The sequence below is a fragment of the Ochotona princeps genome, chromosome X, assembly GCF_030435755.1.
Source record: "Ochotona princeps isolate mOchPri1 chromosome X, mOchPri1.hap1, whole genome shotgun sequence".
In the NCBI taxonomy this organism is placed as follows: Eukaryota; Metazoa; Chordata; class Mammalia; order Lagomorpha; family Ochotonidae; genus Ochotona; species Ochotona princeps.
In genome coordinates this window covers 31,151,235-31,171,183 of record NC_080865.1, presented here as the reverse complement: position 1 = coordinate 31,171,183, position 19,949 = coordinate 31,151,235, and the positions used below count along the sequence as shown (strand labels likewise).

At 36.9% G+C, this 19,949-nt stretch overlaps 1 protein-coding gene across 4 annotated transcripts in view; it reads right to left on the bottom strand.

Moving 5' to 3' along the window:
• Positions 1-19,949, bottom strand: part of RPS6KA3 (ribosomal protein S6 kinase A3) — a 102,894-nt gene that overhangs the window by 12,394 nt on the left and 70,551 nt on the right. For all 4 annotated transcript variants that reach the window (XM_004587809.4, XM_058658446.1, XM_058658444.1 and 1 more), the window contains 12 exons: positions 18,815-18,895; positions 17,981-18,060; positions 17,343-17,449; positions 13,576-13,613; positions 13,237-13,379; positions 12,567-12,637; positions 6,825-6,913; positions 6,587-6,651; positions 6,409-6,511; positions 5,719-5,843; positions 3,518-3,643; positions 1,160-1,249 (listed from right to left, as the gene is read on the bottom strand). In XM_004587809.4, the coding sequence (XP_004587866.1) occupies positions 1,160-1,249; positions 3,518-3,643; positions 5,719-5,843; positions 6,409-6,511; positions 6,587-6,651; positions 6,825-6,913; positions 12,567-12,637; positions 13,237-13,379; positions 13,576-13,613; positions 17,343-17,449; positions 17,981-18,060; positions 18,815-18,895 (1,118 nt within the window). The remainder of the gene's footprint in view (positions 1-1,159; positions 1,250-3,517; positions 3,644-5,718; positions 5,844-6,408; positions 6,512-6,586; positions 6,652-6,824; positions 6,914-12,566; positions 12,638-13,236; positions 13,380-13,575; positions 13,614-17,342; positions 17,450-17,980; positions 18,061-18,814; positions 18,896-19,949) is intronic.

Genomic DNA, 19,949 nt, shown 5'->3' with positions numbered 1-19,949 from the left:
ATATATTTATTTATTTATTGGAAAGTCAGATATACAGAGAGGAGGAGAGACAGAGAGGAAGATCTTCCGTCCAATGATTCAATCCCCAAGTGATCGCAAGGGCCAGAATTGAGCCAACCCAAAGCCAGGACCCAGGAGCCTCTTCCAGGTCTCCCATGCGGGTGCAGGGTCCCAAGGCTTTGGGCCGTCCTCGACTCCTTCCCAGGCCATAAGCAGGGAGCTGGATGGGAAATGGGGTTGCTGGGATTAGAACTAGTGCCCATAGGGGATCCTGGCTCACGCAAGGTGAGGACTTTTAGCCACTAGGCTATCACGCCGGGCCCTGGTTGGTTTCTTGAAGAGTAAGCTAATTAATTACTTACATTAATTAGTTGGCTTCATATCTCGATGAGACTAAGCATCATTCATCTAACAATAAGCAGTGATAAGAGCTATTGGGGAGTTCATGTCCTTTGCTGATACCGTTACAATAGAAGCCAGAGAGTCAGGTAGGAGTGTAATGTAACACAGCCCAGCAAGGAATACCTCACTAGTCCTGTGGGTGGCAATGGGCAGTGCAGGCTTGCTTCAGAGAAGACATGGTGTCTGAGCAAAGTTGCAGATATGTGCCAGTTAGTCCAGCAAAGAAGGGAAACAGTGTTCCAAACCACTAAGGGAGCCATATGTTAAAAGCTGGAACAGTGCAAGAAAACAGGCATGCTGACTAGAGTGTGTGGGGGAGTGTGCAGGGTGCATGAGGAAACCTCAAAATCACCACAAAGGCAGGCAGCTGTGTGAGGGCTGACGGTCCTCTCTGCAGGCAGGAAAGTAACCTGGGTAAGCATGAGCACTAGATCTTTCCAGCAGTGTAGAGGGGGGCAGTTCAGGAAATCTGGAGCGAAGTTAGACTAATGAATCCTGAATATTAATTAGTAGTAATGTTAATATTGAACATTTGACTCTTTAATTAAAAGCAGATGCTAAAAGCAACATCAGAGATACTTCTATAGAAGCAGAAAATTGAATACTTTCTTTATAAATGAAGGTATATTATATACATTGTTTTGAAGCTTATTTTTTAAACTTTTTACAATAAATTCCCAATCTACCAAAAGATATTTGAGATTTTCCAAATGTTAGACAAACAATTCAAATTATGCCCATGAAAGAATGTACTTACATCCTTCAGAGTAATAATATTTGGATGCTGTCCATAACGGAGAAGAATTTCAATTTCTTCAGTAGGATCTCTCTTGCTTTTATCAATAATCTGAAAGGCAAATTTTGTTATAAAATACCACAAACTAGATGGTTGCGATCTATGAAACTGAAGTGCTACTTTATTTAAATACCAAACACGAGTCATTTATCAATCATTTTTATTCAACTACCTGGCCAGAAGGTTTCATTAGAAATTTAGTCTTGAACGTTGCTGTTGTGGTGTAGCACATTAAGCTACTACCACCTGACACACCAGCATCCCATATCAGTGCAGGTTCAAATCCGGGCCACTCCACTTCTGATCCAATTCCCTTGTAATAATGTACCAGGAAAAGTAGTACAAAATATCCAGAGAATATGGGCCCATGTCATCCATGCACAGAACCCATTTGGATTCTAAGCTCCTCGCTATGGTCTGGCCCAGTACCAACTGTTACACACTAATTCAAAAGCCTTTTCTTTCATTCTTGAACATCTTCAAACATTTGGCAACTCAGTCAATGTCTTTTTGCTAACAATACAGATAATTAAAAGCTGTGTGCATATCTAACACCATCACTAGCATCTGTGTATTGAATTAGCTTTGCTTCCTTTAATAAAAGTGTTACCATGGAATACCCCAGTGGCTGTTAGTTACTTGACTTGTTTAATTATTGTAATAAACCCCTTCAAAATATTAATGTAGGTTTTTAACCTTTATGTCAGCATCTTTAAAACTTTTTCTTGATGTTTTGATCTGTTACTGACACATTTTTTAAGATGAGTTTTATTTGCAATTCAAGTGGTCATTTGAAACAAATGTTGTACCGTTTGTATATTTGATGTCCAAACAACATAATTATTGTGTCCAATAAATTCCTAAACACTCCAGCTTACAACTCTCAGTATGAATTTAATCTTCTATCTGAAATAGATTTAGTGGGAAAACAATTCTGTATTTGGAGAACAAGAAAGGTAAACACAGGTGTCCACCGTGATCAACTGCAAACAATAGTGTGAAATTTGGTAAATGGATGATTGTCAGACGCATATGGAATAGACATGCTAATTCAAGAGAGATTGTCTGGAACTAGTCTTTTGAAAAAAAAGAATACCCAGAAAGGTGCTGTTTTTTACAATGTTTTCTGATTTGCTATTTTGAGTCCCACTACACATTTATCTCTGTAACTTATACTTGTGGGCCCTGGATTTATGATAATTTTAATAGAATCCAGTTGTGCTTGGCTTGGTTTTATGAACCTAATCGAAGAATCTACAATATCTTGGAAGTATTCTCAAGGCTTTGGAAATATTGCTTTTTCATTGTACTTATGGAAAAAGGATATAGTAAAACTTTTCCACCCAGTGCATTATTTTCTTCTTTCCTTTTATATAAACATTTTTGGAATTTCTATATAACCCACATAAAAGAATAAGAGCAGAGACAATTAAATGTGTTTCTGTGATTTGCCATTTATGTGGTAGAAAGCCTTATGGAACAAGATGACTTTGTATAAAGTAATTGCATCCAACTTTAGAACAGTAATCTAACCCTGAATGGCACTCTCTCACTGCCAGGTATCCTGATGGGATAGCTGATGAAATCAAAACAGCCCAGAGCAAGGTAGTTTACAGTGGTGGTCTTAGTCCTTTTACTGGTTCACACAGCCTTTCGGATACAAAAAGAGGTATGAAATCTGTTTTTGTAAGAAAATGTAAACATGCACAATTTGATACACAATTCTGAGACAGTCTCTGACACCCAACTGGAAAATGGAAACTTTTAAGAGTAAAAGTGGTATTATTAAAAATCACGTAAGGGGTATGTGTTTGGTCTAGCAGTTAAGATGCTACATCCCATGAGAGTGCCTGGGTTCAAGTCCCGGCATTGCCCCAGCTCTGGCTTCCTCCTGGGAGGCTGTAGATGATGGCTACAGTGGCTGCTTCTCTGCCGCCTAGGTGGGAGGATTAGACTGAGTGAGTTTCAGGCTCCAAGTTTTACCCTGCATCATTTCCAGCTGTGGTGGACATTTGGGGAGCAAGCCAGTGGTTGGGAGTACTACCAGTCTCCATTTCTTTGACTCTCAAATAAAAAAGAAATCACGTGAGACATATACTAGCACTGCCCTGGGCAAACTGGACATGTCTATCTCACCATTAGCCCAGAAGGGGATCTATGCTACCAGACCTCTAAAAATCCCTAGTCAGATATTTAAATTCACTGACTTTTTTCTTTAACAAAAAGTATTTTCATCAAAAAAAGAGAGTAATTTTTAACTGGTACTTACATGCATAACGACTGCTAGAACTGCATTTGAAATGGAAAAAAAAAAATTACCTTCACTGCAAACTCCATGTTTGTGGCTTTATGTATACATCTCTTGCAAACAGAGTATGAGCCAACTCCAATATCTTCTTTCACTTCATATCCATCGGTAAACTGAATACTGTTCCTGTGTAATTGCTACAAATAAAATGATAAACTGAGTTCCATATCTTTTTGTAAGAAGAGTGCACTTCATAATAGGGGATATACTACTGAGTGTGCATTACTGATGTTAATGTGAGTTGAGTATTCATTCCTTACAAGTGCATACTTTAGTAAGTTACTACCGTAAAATATTCAGCATGATGATGGTATGTTGGAGCTTTTAATTGATCGGGATGATACTCTGCTGGCTGTGCCTTCAGACCAGAGGGGGTCTCCCTAAGAAGCTGTTGAACTTGACTGGACAATAGGATGCTGGACTCTATGTCTGGTATATGCTTGCAATGAGGGAATCCCAAATGAACTTGAGCTGTGGTTATGCAACAAGGTGGAGGAATCCACCATGGGGGGAGGGTTTGGGGAGGGGTGGGGAGAATCCCAGTACCTATGAAACTGTGTCATGTAATACAATGTAATTAATGAATAAATTAATTAAAAAAAGAAAAAACCAAAAATATATTCAGCATGAAATATGCCTTCAAAGCTGTTTCCACTAAAAGTAAAAAAAAAGGGGGGGTGGGGGAGGGATGCCACTGAAGCACAGTGGGTAAAGCCACTCCTAGAAAAAGCACTGAAGCAGGCCCATGTGTTTGGGTCTCTGCCACGCATGTGGGAGACCTGGATGACGTTCCTGGCTTCAGGCTGGTCTAGTCCTGGCTATCGCAGTCGCCTGAGAAGTAAACCAGCAGATGGAAGATCTAACTTTGAGTTTCAAATAAATAAATGAAACAATAAATAAATAAATACATCTTCAAAGAAAGAAAAAATTCAATATGTACACCAGAAAAAGCCAAATTACTTAAGGGGGCCTACAACTTTCTCTTTAATCTTGCTTAACTGCACTTCCTAACTGGCTCTAAGGTTTTGAAGCACCTTTGCAAAGGAGAAGACCAAAACCTCTGGTGGAGAGAAGGTTTAAGAAGATTTAGAATCAGAACATGCCCATTATTGTTTCAGACGTATTGCTGAGCACGTTGTAGGCTGTGTAATCTAGTAAGGATTAAATAGCAACGACTGTCTGAAGTCATGCTCTGCTGCTTTAACTCAGGTTACAGCTTCATATAACCTCAGTTAAAGAAGCTGTTCATGAGTTAGGGACAAGTAATATACACTTGATTGAGTAGCAGTTACTGATTCCAAAAATAGGCTGAGGAAGTTGTGATGCACTTAACTTTACTGACATGAGAATTTCCATGCCCACGTTAGAACTTGAATTCTGCAGCATATGCTTGTGGTTTCTATTTTAGGTATAGAAACTATAATTTAAAAACTTGATATATATTCATGTGCTCATACAGTAAAAGGGACGGACTACTTACTTTCCAACATAAATTTTGCTTAAAAAATTATTTAAGTTGGTTTTCTTGGGTGACAAAATGACTGTCTTACACAATCAGATGAAAAGCAACTTAATCATGAACAAATTTCAAACACTAATGATATGCTTAAAACAATTCAATACTTCAAAAGATCGATGTAGTTTCTTTTATGGATTGAAGGACGAAGTAAATTTCCTTTGCCATGGTATTAGGATGCGAAGAAGGAAACACAGTTAGACTGCACCACTGCATTCCTCTAATGTATCAGCCCAGTGTCGTGTTCCGCACTTCTCCCTTCCCCACTGCCCATACCCATGCACATACCTAAAAATCTGCTTGTGTGGTCTTTACTTACCTTTTTTGACAATTCTGACAAATAATGGGAAAAATAGGCAGAAGGAACTCTACAACAGCACCCATAGCCCACAGCTGGCCTGATAAAGGCAGAGGCTAAAGCTGAAGAAACCAGGCCTGGCAAACACCAAGGCAGAGCAGGCAGAAGGACAAGGCCACGATGATTATTTCAACTTCCTCAGAATAACATTCTCAAATCACACAGACATTCAGGAATTTTATTCACACAAGCTTTTTAATGACATATGAAGGAATTCCTAACAGTAATAATAATGCTATAAACTGTATCTTCAGCTATCTAGCACCTAAGAAATGATTCATATTATGACCTGTACATTACGGCATTTCAAATTTAAAATCATTTAGACATTCACTCACCTGAACAATTGAATGTACACCCACTGTCTGCATTGCTTGGCTTTCATCATCTGAGGTAATAGCAACAAAACTAAACCCCCGAAAAAGCTGGTGTGCATTAGCACTAGGTGGAATGCCAGGTGAATCTGAAACGAGTAAGAAATTCACAACAAGGTTACTTTGAAAAGCAATTATATTACCTACTGCTGTCCAGCATATCTCAGCACCATATCTGATCTGATCTGATCACTCACTCCAACCACAACACTAACAACTTGGTTCCTTGAAAATTAGAAAATAACAAATTCATTTGAAAAGCATAATAAAGAATTACAGGGTTAGTGATATTTAAAATTAATGTTATCCCATAAAACTTCCTGGAATGATTGAATTTTTATTTGTGCTGCCTGATATCATAGCCACTGTACACATGTTGCTATTGAGCATTTCAAATATGTCTGGTGATTGAAAACATATAATGTTTTCATTAGTCTCATGCAAGTAATTGCCACTATATTGAACAATACCACTCTAAATGACAATACAACAATACTGTACATTTTAGTTAGGGAGAAGATAGAAGGTAGACTCACAGCAGAAACAGGGAATCTCAAAAATAAAACAAAGAGTTCTGCACAAAAATACTTTGTAATCAACAAGAAAAGCATGTATCCATTGTTTTATATTTATGTTTTAATGTTTTCTCCTTACCTTTGGGAGTTTTTGCAGTAAATTCAGGATCAAAATAGAATGTATCTTCAGGTCTGCCAGTTGCAGGTTTAAAAGGTGGATGAATTTCTCTTCTATACAGTTTCTGGAGGGAAAAAGAGATACTTAGACCTGAGTTAATTATAAAAACATTTCAAGCAAATTTTCATTCCATACTTACATTCCAGTCTATGGTGGAGAAAAATGAATGTCTCTTAATTTCTTCAACTCCATCTGGTCCTGCACCTATTGAACATTTGGGGGAATTTTTATTTCAAGCAGAAATATATTTGGCAACATTGTTCAGAGTTTTAATATTTTCTGAATATTTAGCAATCAGCAGAAAAACAAATATCTATTTCCCACGCTTCAACAAAAACATCAAAAACACAAAATAAAAATGTAATCAAAAGATTTACCTAATCTGTTGGCTGGATTTCGTTTGAAAAGCATTCGTAAAAGACTCTGTGCTTCAGGACTCAAAAACTGTGGCATTCCAAGTTTGGCTCTAAAGAACAAATCCATAACAAAATGTTATTTTTTGGACGTCTGTGCATTTTTACTTATAATTTTTAAGACTTTTAATTTTGAGATAATTGTATAAAGCCCCAGTTGTATCTGCATCTGTTTGCATTTAGTTCTAAGCCTTAAAAAAACCCCAAGATTTATACATTTATTTATCTGAAAGAAAGAATAAAGCAAGAAGGAGAGACAGGGCTCAATCCCCCATCTGTTGGTTGACTCCCCAGATGGCTACAATGAACAGAGCTTGTCCTGGATAAAGCCAGGAGCCCAGCAATGTGGGCCATCTTTCACGGCCTTAACAGGCACATCATCAAGGAGGTGGACTGCCAATGGGATAGTTAGGACTTGGTGTTCATATGGAATGCTGGTGTCACAGGTGGCAGCTCAGTACATTATACCACAATGCAAGCCCCCAGTTCTAAGTCATCTGTATCACACACATACAGGTTCTTCACTGCATATGCCATATTCAAAATTTTACCTATTAAAGGGTATCCGAATTGTGTCTAGCTATGAGCTATTACAAATAAAGCTGCTATGGACATTGCTCTATAGGTTTTTGTCTGAATACAGAATTTCAATCCAAAATCTTCGAATGAACGTTCTTCATTTTTCAGCTTTCTCCAAAGAGCACTACGGTTAGAGTAAGAACATTTGAGTCTTAGCTTAGTTCTATTACCTAGAACTCCGTGATCTTTGGAAAGCCAATCCTTCTTGGTCTGTTGCTATTTTTTTCATAATGGGATTGGATGCTAGGCTAATGGCTCCTAAACTGTATCCCTGGAATCCCTTTCCAAAGGCAATTTAAACAATGTGCTAAGAGAACATGTACTTCATCTGCTAATTCCCTTCCCTATTCCCTTTCACAGTTCCTGCAAGGAAGAAGAACCGGTGGGAGAAGGCTTTGCAGGCATCCAAGACCCTGACACACAGTTTAAAAATCAATGGCCTGAATGAGCTTGAAGGCCATTTTTGCTGTTACATACAATTTTATTCTTTTTCCTACCCTGCAAATTAAAGAAACCAATGATCCTTTAAGCATGACAATAATAAGAGAGCTGGGGAAAATGACTTGGAAAGAGAGTTTCAGTTCAGAAATAGACTCACTTCATATTCAGCGAGTTGTTCTTGAGCACCTACACTACTTAGTGCTGAGGATGCAGAGACCAACAGCCTGATGGCTAGGAGGAAGGTAGATATAGATAACTCTAGTTCAGTAAGAGACCAATGCAGAAAATAATACAGCCAAAGTGTTAAGGGAATGATAACATAGGAGATCATGATAGGACTGAAATGTAATCCACAAGTTGAACATTTATTTACTTGAGCAGTGAGTGCTTTCTAAAATCATATCAAATAACATTAATATCTCTAGATTCTTAGAAACAAAAGAAAAAATATATTTCATGAGTCAGTCACTTTGTGCACTATTTTGATTGAATCTCTTTATTGCAGACAGAAAATAAAGTACTTTGAAAATAAAAGGCTGAAAGATACAGAGCCAAGAAAATTGTATGCTCTGAACATTTGCTGCATGTTTTTAGAGAACACCCTTTAACGTTTTGTAGAATTAGGGTTCTACTGACCCAAACCAAAATAAGAAGAATGCATATGTCTTGAAACAGGGGTTTCAAATGACCAAGCTTATTTCAAGAAGCTAAGTCCAAGGTAGCAGTGATTAATCTGGGGGTGGTAGATGATAGAAACTCTTAAGGAGTGTGGCCCGGTGAAATGCAGAAGGGCCAGAATGGCATGAGAGTTCTTGGGTAAGATTTGAAGTGTACCTGAATATGCACAAGTGAGGTGAAGTCAAGAATGGGGCCCAGGTTTCTGGATTAGGAAAAGGGGAACGCTGCTAACCAGGAGCATAACAGGAGAACAGCAAATAGAGATCTACTTAAAGATGTGAGTTATGCATGTTGTGTGGTTTGGGCCAGCCAGCCAGGTGAGTAATTGGGAACGCACGTCCAGTGCCTGTATAGACCTAAAAAAGAATAGATACAACCCCAAGTGCAGAGGAAACATTGAAAAGAAACTATTTGTGCATGAATAATAATAAATATAAATGGACGGCTCAACACTAATCATTAAATTCCATGAGTTCATTATTAGTTAAAAAAAAAAGCAAAACTATCATGAACATCCCATTCATTGAACATTACATTTACTGGAAGTAAGCAGGACGCTTACAATCAGGAATAATTGAGAAAATGATTAAGAAGCATTTGTTCTACCTTTCTTGGATGAACTTTATTTCAAATGGACTAAAAAGACCTAGTTAATTGATGAAGGAAAGTTCACTGTCTCAGAAAAATCATAGCTAATATATGAGGAAATAAAGCAGTAACAGAAAATTATAATGAGTATGAATGGATAAAACCATTAGTTACAAGCCTGACAGAGAACTTGACAATAGTGGGAACAGCAGTAATCATTGATCCCACTACTTAATGTGGGACAATTAGATACTGCATCATAAGCTTCCTGATGGAATGCAACAGAAAGCAGAGTTCAAGCTATGAGATAACCTTGCCAAAAATGTGTAACCAAAAGCAGGATAGAGGAACCAGGAGAATCAAACAGTTCCACACCCCTAGGAGATGACTGTTGCATGGTAATAAGAGAATCACCAGAACTGGTTTTTCACTTTCGATTTGTTTGAAAGGAGAGACAGATAGAAAAGAAAGACACCTCCTATTCACTAGCTTCCTTCCTACAAGCCAGAGAGCTGGGAATTCATCTCAGGCCTCCCACGTGCAGGGAAGTGCCCCAACTCCTGCAGGCATCACTGGCTGCCTCCCAGGGTGCATATTAGATGAAAGCTGGAATCCGGAAAAGCTGAGATCCCAACCCAAACACTTTGCTATAAGGTATGAGGGTACCATGGAGAGATGTTTATTGCTGTGCAAACATCTTCCCCCAAGAACTGCTTTTAAATCTTTTCAGTTGAATTTTAAATCCATTGAGTTGTTTAATGATAGTTTGCCTGCTGAATACTTTTGTAAGCTAGTCAATGTAACTGTTTTTTGTCTCTGAAAATCAGTCAAATAGGAATGGACTCATTTGAACACATCTGTGTGCCAACTGATTACCACAATTCTATCCAACTAATAACCTTTTTACAGATCATTTCAAGGCACTTATGGACTTGAACACTTGTTAATTTTTGAACACTGTTGTTCCTCAAAACTCTACTTGATCAGAGGTCTGCTCAGAGCAAGCACCGGACCAGCAGTGCTCTCCTCTATTACTGCATAAGCAATCCAATCAGTTTTATGCTTTTAGTATCAGATATTTAAAGAGGATCTCATCCTTTGACAAGACAACTTCAAAAAGTGAAATTCTATAAAACTACTGAGTTGAGTTAAAAAAATAAACAGCAGAGGAAATATGGAGTGCTTTGTCTGGTTCACAACACATCCCAAGTCCAACAGCAAGAACTCAATTATCTGTTGAATGACACAGTGCTCTTCTTGACAAGCTACCATTCTCTGGTTTTAGTAACCAGAAGACCACTGAAAACCACTGTGTGAGAAGTTTCCTTTGTGAGTGGTGGGGATGTCTAACAGACAGTGTAATAAAAGCAGTTGAGAAAACAGCAACAAAAAGTATAGACATTCTTAAAAGAGGCTTTGTGTGGAAAGGATGCAGAAAGACGGTTAGTAACTTGCAAGGCAGGCTAGATCGAAGAATGGGCTTGTTTAACACTAGAGACTGCTGGGGAAGAGCAAGGGAACCCAAGGTGGACAGAGAACAAAGGGGCAGTGAACATTCACTCCTGTGACACATATTTTTAGGTCTCTTCTGTGAAAAATATGTACACTAAACATAATACACTAATTTTTTTTTTAAAAAAGCAAACCTCACCCACCCAAATAAAAAAATCCATAGAATACAGCTCAATGATTTACCACAAACTGAATGGTCCCTGGCCAAGAAATACAATGCTGTAGAATCTCTCACCCAATGTAACCACTTCCCTTATTACTTCCTTTAGCTTTCGCCATTTAAATATGGGCTCCAAAATTATGTTCAGTTTTGCCTGTTTTGTAAACTTCATAAATAGAAACATGCAACACTTATTTTTTTGTGTCTGAAGTTCCTTAGCTCTACATTCTTGTGAGATTTATCTACACTGCTATATTAAATAGTGAGTTCCTTATTGTCTTTTTGTATGGCACACTAGGAGCAGGGACTAAAAACTTCAACCTGTTTTTGCATACGCCTCTCAAGTTTTAAAATAATCTAGAGCGCCTGGTGGCGTGGCCGAGGATCCCATATGGGCACCAGTTCTAATCCCGGCAGCTCCACTTCCCATCCAGCTCCCTGCTTGTGGCCTGGGAAAGCAGTCGAGGAAAGCCCAAAGCCTTGGGATCCTGCACCCGAGTGGGAGACCTGGAGGAAGTTCCTGGCTCCCGGCATCGGATCGGCACAGCACCAGCCGTTGCGGCTCACTTGGGGAGTGAATCATTGGATAGAAGATCTTCCTCTCTATCTCTCCTCCTCTCTGTATATCTGACTTTGTAATAAAAATAAATAAATCTTTAAAAAAATAAAATAGTATAGAATTTTTGACAGACTGTGTAGCTCACAAAACCTAATATATTTACAGGTATCAAATATAACTTCTTATGTCACAACATATTAATCCATTTTAGTACTATGGACCCAGTTTCCACTTTTTGGCTATTATAAACAGTGCTACTATGAAGAGCTTTGTGCTTTTCTTTTTTTACAAAATTTATTTATTTATTTGAAAAGAAGAGTTAGAGATGGAAGAAGAGAGACAGAGAGAGAGGGTACCTATCAAGCCAATAGGATTCAACCACGAGGCCTGTACTCCAACGTACCAATTCAATCCAACCACTTCCCCAAAAGCTTTCCTATAAATGATAAGAGCAAGTTTCTAATGTCTTAGTACCATTAATATGAGATTTTAGAGACTAAAATTCTGCATGAGAGGCAGGGAACAAATCTTCAACGTGTTGTTATCACACCAACATAAAACAGATTTTCATTTACTTAGTATCAAGTAATTTATATGTTGAATGGATTTTCATGTAGTCATGATATCTAAGTCATGATAATTTTTTACTCTTCTAAAAAATATATTTTTTTGTCTTTCTTGTCATACTGGCTAACACCTCCCAGACAATGGACAGTATAGTAAGCATGCCTATCATATTCCAAATCTCAAAGATAATGAATGCCTTCAGTAATCACTGCTAACATGATGATAATATATGGAGTACCTTGAATCTACGCAGTCTCCTTGTATCTAAACTATGGAATGCTGATGAATTTCTCAATGATTTCTTACACTACTGCTAATAGTATTACATACAAGTTTTCAGTGTGAAGGGTTTACTATTATAAATATTATTTTTCTGGAAGGGGGAAGAGAGAACACAAGCACCTGCCTCATTTAATGGTCAACTCCCCAAATGCCTGTCAGCCTGAAAGGAACTCAACCCAGGCTGAGTGGGCAGCAAATAAGAATCAGCGGTCAGGTGTTGAACACAGGCATGCCAGTGTGTGACGTGAGTGTATCAACTGGTACGTCATTTGCTAGGACAAGTAACTGCTCCTGAAGCATTTTCAATCATATCAAAACATCTCCATTAGGAAGTACTTACTTAAGAATCATAGTCATTGTTTCTTTTCGATCTTTTCCTTGGAAAGGTAGTGTACCAGTGAGCATTTCAAACTACACAAAGGCAAAATAGTTATTAGTCACCATGTCTAAAATTTCAAGGCTAGAAGGTTAAAAACATACACATCATCTTAATCATTAACTAAATCTTCCAAAATCGTTACACAATAAAATAAGCATTTTATATCTTTACCATACTCATTGAATTTTTTGAGAATTGCTAAAAGATAATTAAAGTATAAGTAGGCCTGCATAAATTAATCACATTTTAAACGGCAACTATAAAGTGTAGATAGGCTAACAATTTGACAGACATGCCAATTTCATACAAGCTTATTTAAGGGTCACTTAGTATAAATTCCTGAGGTAGGTTCATCCAAAGAGTAATCAACAAAAATGCTTTGTTTTGTTACTATTAGCAGGAAATCTAAGGTGACATATTTTTGCCTTTTCAAATTATGAAGGTGAAAGCAATCGATAGGTTCCAGAATCCTACAACTGCATAATTTTTCTTGGTTATTTATCACACATAAGTTACAGAACATAAAATCACCAGCTTGTCTCATAAAAGTAACTGCTGGTTTTCATTTAACAACAACAACAACAACAACAACAAACTCCTAAGCCTTTAAAACCCAAAGCTAAAATCTTACCATTAACACACCAAATGACCACCAGTCAGCACTCTGAGTATGACCACGCCGGTTAACTACTTCTGGAGCCATATATTCCACAGTTCCACAAAATGAATATGCCTTCTTTTCATGGTCAATAGACTCTTTACTTAGTCCAAAATCTGTCAAAATAAATATTTAAATAATAAATACATACATAAATACATAGGACTTTTCAAATGAGTTACAGCACTTATATTACTAAAAATCCCCAAGTTAAAAAAAAATCCCCAAGTTTTTAATGCATTATTTAATATTTATAACATAAAAGGAAACTATAGAGTAGGATAAAATATTTTAATAAAATGGGAATTATACCTGTTAACTTGATGTGACCTTCTTCATCAAGAAGTATACTGAAAAAAAAGAAAATTACTATTAATTACTAAATTCAGATTTTTAGAAGCTAAAATTGAAATCCATTAAGCATTGTGTTTATTCTAAAATTAGTATGATTTGGATTGAAGAAAGATTAAGGTAAAAGAGAGGAAACTTTTGGACACATATTTATAAAAAATATGCCAAAAGCAATACTGTAAACCTCCCAGGGTATTTGGAAACTAGTAAGCAACAAGCAGCATATACATGCTTTTCAAGCTGACCCTTAATGTCTTTCTGTAGACTGGCCTGAGTTTCTTAGTGGTCGCAAAACGTAGAAGAGGGTCCACAGACCAGTCAAATGCATTAGATGTTTTATCTCTTGGTCATGGTTAAAGGCATATGATTCAACCAAATCATCTTAGCTCTTTTTTTTTCTGACACAACCTAAACAATCCTCCTCCTAGTACACGGTATCTTTATTGAGCTTTTGCTGATCTAGCCTTTCAACCTACACATTCTCTCTTATTTTGTCCCTTTCCCAGTCAACTGTAAACTCCTCAAGGATGTGACATTATTTGTCTTGTTAGTTCAGTTTCTGGCAGAGCACAAAAACTGAAATTTATCTGTTGAAATGAATGAGGCCAGTCTTCAAGGGACCTACAAGGCATTCTAAAAACTTTGTGATTCTTCTGAAGGCAGGACTATACAAGATGTGCATAAATGGAGGGTAAAGGGAAACCAATTTGCAATTTTAGAAAATACAGAAGGAAAATAAAGGGCATCTAGTTGGCTCTCTGGTTCATGGCAAAGACAGTTAACGGAATACAACACACAGGTATTGGCTGTAGGAGACCAATGCTATTAAGTACTAAGTTGTCAGCCAGTAAATATTTCTAAATGGGTATTTTACTGTCCTGACTTGGAAAATCAAGTAATAAACCTTTTTACATTCACACATAGATATTACATACACATACATATGTTTTCAATATTTATTTGAAAAGCAGCGTGACACCAGGAGGCCGAGAGGGAGAGACAGAGTGTGAGATCTTGCACGTGCTGGTTCACTGTTGAGCTGGGGCTGAAGCCAGGAGCCTGGAACTCCATACAGGTCCCCCCCTAAGTATTTGGGTCATCATCCACTGCCTTTCTAGGTGCGTTACAGGAAGCTGGATCAAAGCTTGAGTAGCTGGCACTTAAACAGGCCCTCTGATATGGAGTCTGTGTGTGTCCCAAGCAGTGGCCTAACCTGCTACAACACAATGCTGCCTGCCCGTTTCACTTTTATTTAAAGTGATCCCAAAATATAGTCATTTCCTTTTAACTCTAGCTAAAACTGTGTGAGTCAAATGACTTACATTTTTAAAAGCAAGGCACTTCTTTTGAAAACTGAATTTTGATGATGTTGACTATGATACAGATCAACACATTTAAGGAAACATAAAGGACATTAGTGGGGCCAAAAATTTAAATTGTTGCCAAGTTTTACATTGATGGTATTAACTTGTATCACTTACCAATTAAATATTATTTCAACTTAATAACATCATCTAGACATCCATGTGAAAGATTTTACCATAATCAATGTTACCTACATTTATCTTATTCAAGTCTTGTAACAGGATCTGTGCTTTATATGCAATTTAACAATGTTAAAACAATGATGTATAATAAATACATTCAGTTAAATGGTATAAAGTGCTAACATACTTTTCTTCTAAGGTCTATCTGCTTCAATATTTATTCTTACTAGGAACTGTATTTTGTGTCATGACAGTGAGAAGGTCAGAAATGATGAAAATAACTCAGTAATTATTTCAGGAATAAAAACGAGACAACATGAAAGCCAAAACATTTTAAAAAATGCAAAAACATAATTTCTTTTTAAAAATTATTTTTGTTGGAAAGGCAGATCCATGGATAGAAGGAAAGCAGAAAAATCTTCCATCCACTGGTTCAGTCCCCAAGTGGATGCAACAGTCAGAGGAATTTCCTCCATGTCTCCCATGCAGGTACAGGGTTTCAGTGCCCATATGGGATCCTGGTATGTGCAAGGTGAGGATTTAGCCAGTAGGCTATTGTGGTGAGTCCAAAACATAACAATTTCTAAAAGATCACTTAAAAGAGTTCCAAAAGAGCATTCCCTCTATTTCCCAAAGTAATACATAACAAGCATTTTGCAGGTAACCTTTGAAAATGATATTCAAAGTTCTTGATAAAGATGGTATCTGTACAACTCTGAGTATATACTAAAAACCAATGAATTGTACATTTTAAATGAATTGTATGGTGTGTGAATAGTAACTCAAGAAAGTTGTTTATAAATTCTTTACAAATTACTTACTGATTTGAAAGGCTGAGTTATGGGACGAGGAGAGGGAGATAAACAGATCTTTCTCAACTGCTACATCACTCCCCAAATACCTGCAGTGGCTGAGGCTGGACCAGGACAAAGCCAGGAGCCAGGAGCTTCACTCAGGTCTCCCATGTAAGTACGCCCTCTGCTGCCTTCCCAAGCACATTAGCAAGGAGTTGGATTGCCAAGTGTAGCAGCCAAGACTCAAACAGGTAACCCTAGGAGATATCGACTTTATAGGAGGTGGCATAACCTGATGAGTCAGAATGACAGCCCCTGTTTATAAACATTCTTAACAGAACCAGGCTCTGGTTTATATTCTTGAGAAAGAAAGAAAAAAACCCTTTGTGGTGAACAGTAAATACCAACAAAAGTAAAAGGCACAAGTGTAAATAATGTGAGCCTCTTTGTAACTACTACTATAAAAAAATGGAAAAGTTGCTTAAATTTAAAATTACATGGAGAGGTCAACATCATGGCATTCCATGTGGGTACCAGGTTGTGTCCCAGCCGCACCACTTCTGCTCCATCTCCCTGGTGATGACCTGGCAGCACAGTGGGTGGTGGTCCAAATGTTTCTGGGCTTCTGCCACTCATGGGGGAGATCCAAAGACTCGCCTGGCTCCTGGTTTCAGCCTGGCCCATCCCTAGCCTTGTAAATATCTGGACAGTGAAACAGCAGATGGAAGATCCTTCTTTCTTTCTTGTTCTAGGATTCTTCTCTGTGACTCTGACTTTCAGAAAATAAACACATGTTTAAAAAAGAAAGTCATGGTAGATATCACAAAAGGGAACCTGATACACATGAGAGAAGGGGAAAAACCATGTAGAATAAAACAATGTGAACTTAAAAATAGAGTGGGAGAATGGATTTGTAACAAGTCAAATGGTTAAAATTCTTAGTTTTTAAAGTTCTCTTATAAATCAATGAGGAAAAAATGACACTCTAAAAGAAAACTGAACATAGGACACTCATGAATAGCAAACTCACAAAAAATACAAATTGTCAGCTAGGATTACCACTCATGTGGCAGGCCGGAATTGAACTTCCAGTTCCCAGTTTTGGCTAGGGCCAATGCGGGTACTTAGGGAGTAAGTGAATCAATGGATGGGACACTTACACTTTTTTTTTTAACCGCTCTTTCCCACTCAAATAAATTAAAAGCAACAATGAATTGCCACTAAACATGGATTTCAACCTCATGAAATATCAGAGACCAGAAATGACAAGGTAACATTTTTAGATTGAGTGAAATTTTTAAATCATCAGAATACACAGTGTTAGCAGGAATGTGAAGTACAGGCCTATAGTATTTCAGGGAAGTTCTATAAAGTCACTTTATTTTGTAAGACCTTCAAAATAATTATACTATTATGCCACAGTCAGCTTATTAGCCTGATTTCTTACTTTTCTGGCTTTAAGTCTCTATAGATTATTCCCAGGCTATGTAGATGGTCTAAAGCAAGTGCAAGTTCAGCCAAGTAGAATTTGACATCTTCTTCTGTGAACATCACCTGGAATAAAACAGCATTTTTTTCTGAGTTTATTTTTTGTGCCTGTTATTTCTATTTAAAGTTCTTCTCTAGAATTTATGCATTCAACAAATTTATGAATGTGCTAATTAATAGTTTTAGCCACAACTCACTCATCAAAGAAATTGGTAAAACTGATTTACTCAAATACAGCCAATTACTAAATGCTAACTAAGCACAATAGGGGCAAATATTTTAACATTTTAAGTAAGAACTGCATTCAGGCTGTGACACTGCTGAATTGCTGTCACTAGTTGTTTAAATATACCTTACCAATATATTAATGCTTCCCAGAGAACTATTAAAAAGCTGCGCTAGTATAAGGATTGCCAATTTAAAGGCCTGTCTTCAGAAAAAAAAAATTAAAAGCTCGAAATTAATTTTTTTGGATCAGATTCTCCAACATTAAGAATCTTACACTGATAGAATACAATAAACTTAACATTGAAATATAATAAAACATTAGCTAAAAACAGGATGAGTATAAACAGATTAAAAACAGAAATTACATACCTCTTTGGATAAGCGTGTAAACAAATCTCCTCCCCTGAGAAAGTCCAAAATAAGATACAACTTCCCTTCAGTTTGAAAAGCTGAATGAAGAAATGAAATTTTCCATTTAATCCACCATGATTTATTTTTAAGTGCTTACATCAGGTCAATTAATTCACACATGGTTATTATTTCTGAGAAATTTTTGCTTTAAAACATTGATTTATCTTAGCTTTTCATGTAGAAATTCAGTGTTGTTTCTTTTTTAAAAATTATAGACCCATTAGCTTTTCTATAGGTTAAGAGTCTCTCAAGAAAATAATAGTTTTAAATATGGCCTGTAAGAAACACCTGCAACAGAATAATATTTATTTAACCATGAAACAAAATACAACAATCATACCTGCAAGCATATGGAAATTTTTGAGCTAGCTAAATTTAATTAAACACAATAAAGGTCACAAGGGCTTTAGTCACTTTAATCACAAGGTCTTTACTGGCTTTTAGAAAAAAAAACGACAGTTATAGGACTTTCAAAATAAAGATCTTTCTTGATTTTAGGTTGGGCTAACATACACAAACTAAAATGCTGGCACACTATTATTATTATTAAAAAGCAATGGCTATCTATTCCTATGGCAACTACTCACAAACTGTATATTGTTTAAAACAAACATGGCATAAATACAATGCAAACTTCTAAAGTTTACCTAGGATGTAACAGTTTAATTCCCATAACTTTATGCATCTGATAAATACATAAAAATACATATTGATATATATTAGTATATCCAGATATGCTTTGGAGTAGGAGATAAAGTGATAAGATTCAGTGGCAGGTGGTTCATAACTTACCATAATGCAACTTGACAATAAAAGGATGATTTACTTCTACCAAGATATCACGTTCCATTTTTGTCCGAACACGGTCACGAACTAGAAAAGATTATAGCACATGCTACACTGTAATGTCTGTCAAAGACGATCTTTAAAACAAATTCTTTTTAGTGTTTATTTTAAATAAAACTTTTCTCATGTGTATAGAAATGTGAACATTTTGTTTACTGCTCTTGAATTTACAAAATAAATATATTTTACTATATTCTACAATCAAAAGAAAATGTATACTTTAAAAATCAATGCTTTCAGTCCAAAAATAAATATGGAGAATCTATTGAATACTGACTTCAATATTACATTTACAGGAATTTTAACCGAACTTGTGGAAAGTAGAGAAAAAAATCATGCAACAACAACAACAAAAAAACACTTCTTAATGAAACATGAAAATGCAGAAAGCTAGACTAAGTTTCAATATCCCATCAACCCAATTCAACAAATATTCATTTAAGCAACCATAAAATGTGGCAGACATGGTAAAGAATGGATATGCTCCAAAATTTCTATTTTAGGGGGAGAGAAGAAAGGAAGAGGAGGAGGAGAGAGATGAGAGTAGCTTCCTGTCGAGGGAACTCTCAGGTGGGCACTTGCTCTACCTGTCCCTCAACCCTGCCTCTCCAATAAATAAAAATTAAATCTAGTGGGAATAACAGATGAATAAATTAAAATACATTCTGATAAAAGTATTTCAAATAATTGTGTCAACAATTAAAACAGAAGGAAATAGGAGTTTTTTCGTGTAGAATGGGGATAGCTAAACGGTTGTGTTGGTTTTATATTCAATCTAAGGTGATCACAGATATCAAAATACAGAAGTATCAGGCCAAAGCCAGGAGCTTCGTCTGGGTCTCCATTCTGAGTGGCAGGGGCACAAAAAGTTGGGCCAGCTGCTGCTTTTCCCCCAAGCCATTAGCATGGAACTGATGGATGCTGAACAGCCAGAATTTGAACCAGCACTCACATGGGATGCCAATGTTGGAGGTGGTGGCTTTGCCTACTATGTCACAATGCCAGCCCCCTCACAAAGCCTACAGTTTTGCAGGGTGTAACACTCCAGGTCAGAAATAATTTTCCTTTGTCTTCTGGTTCC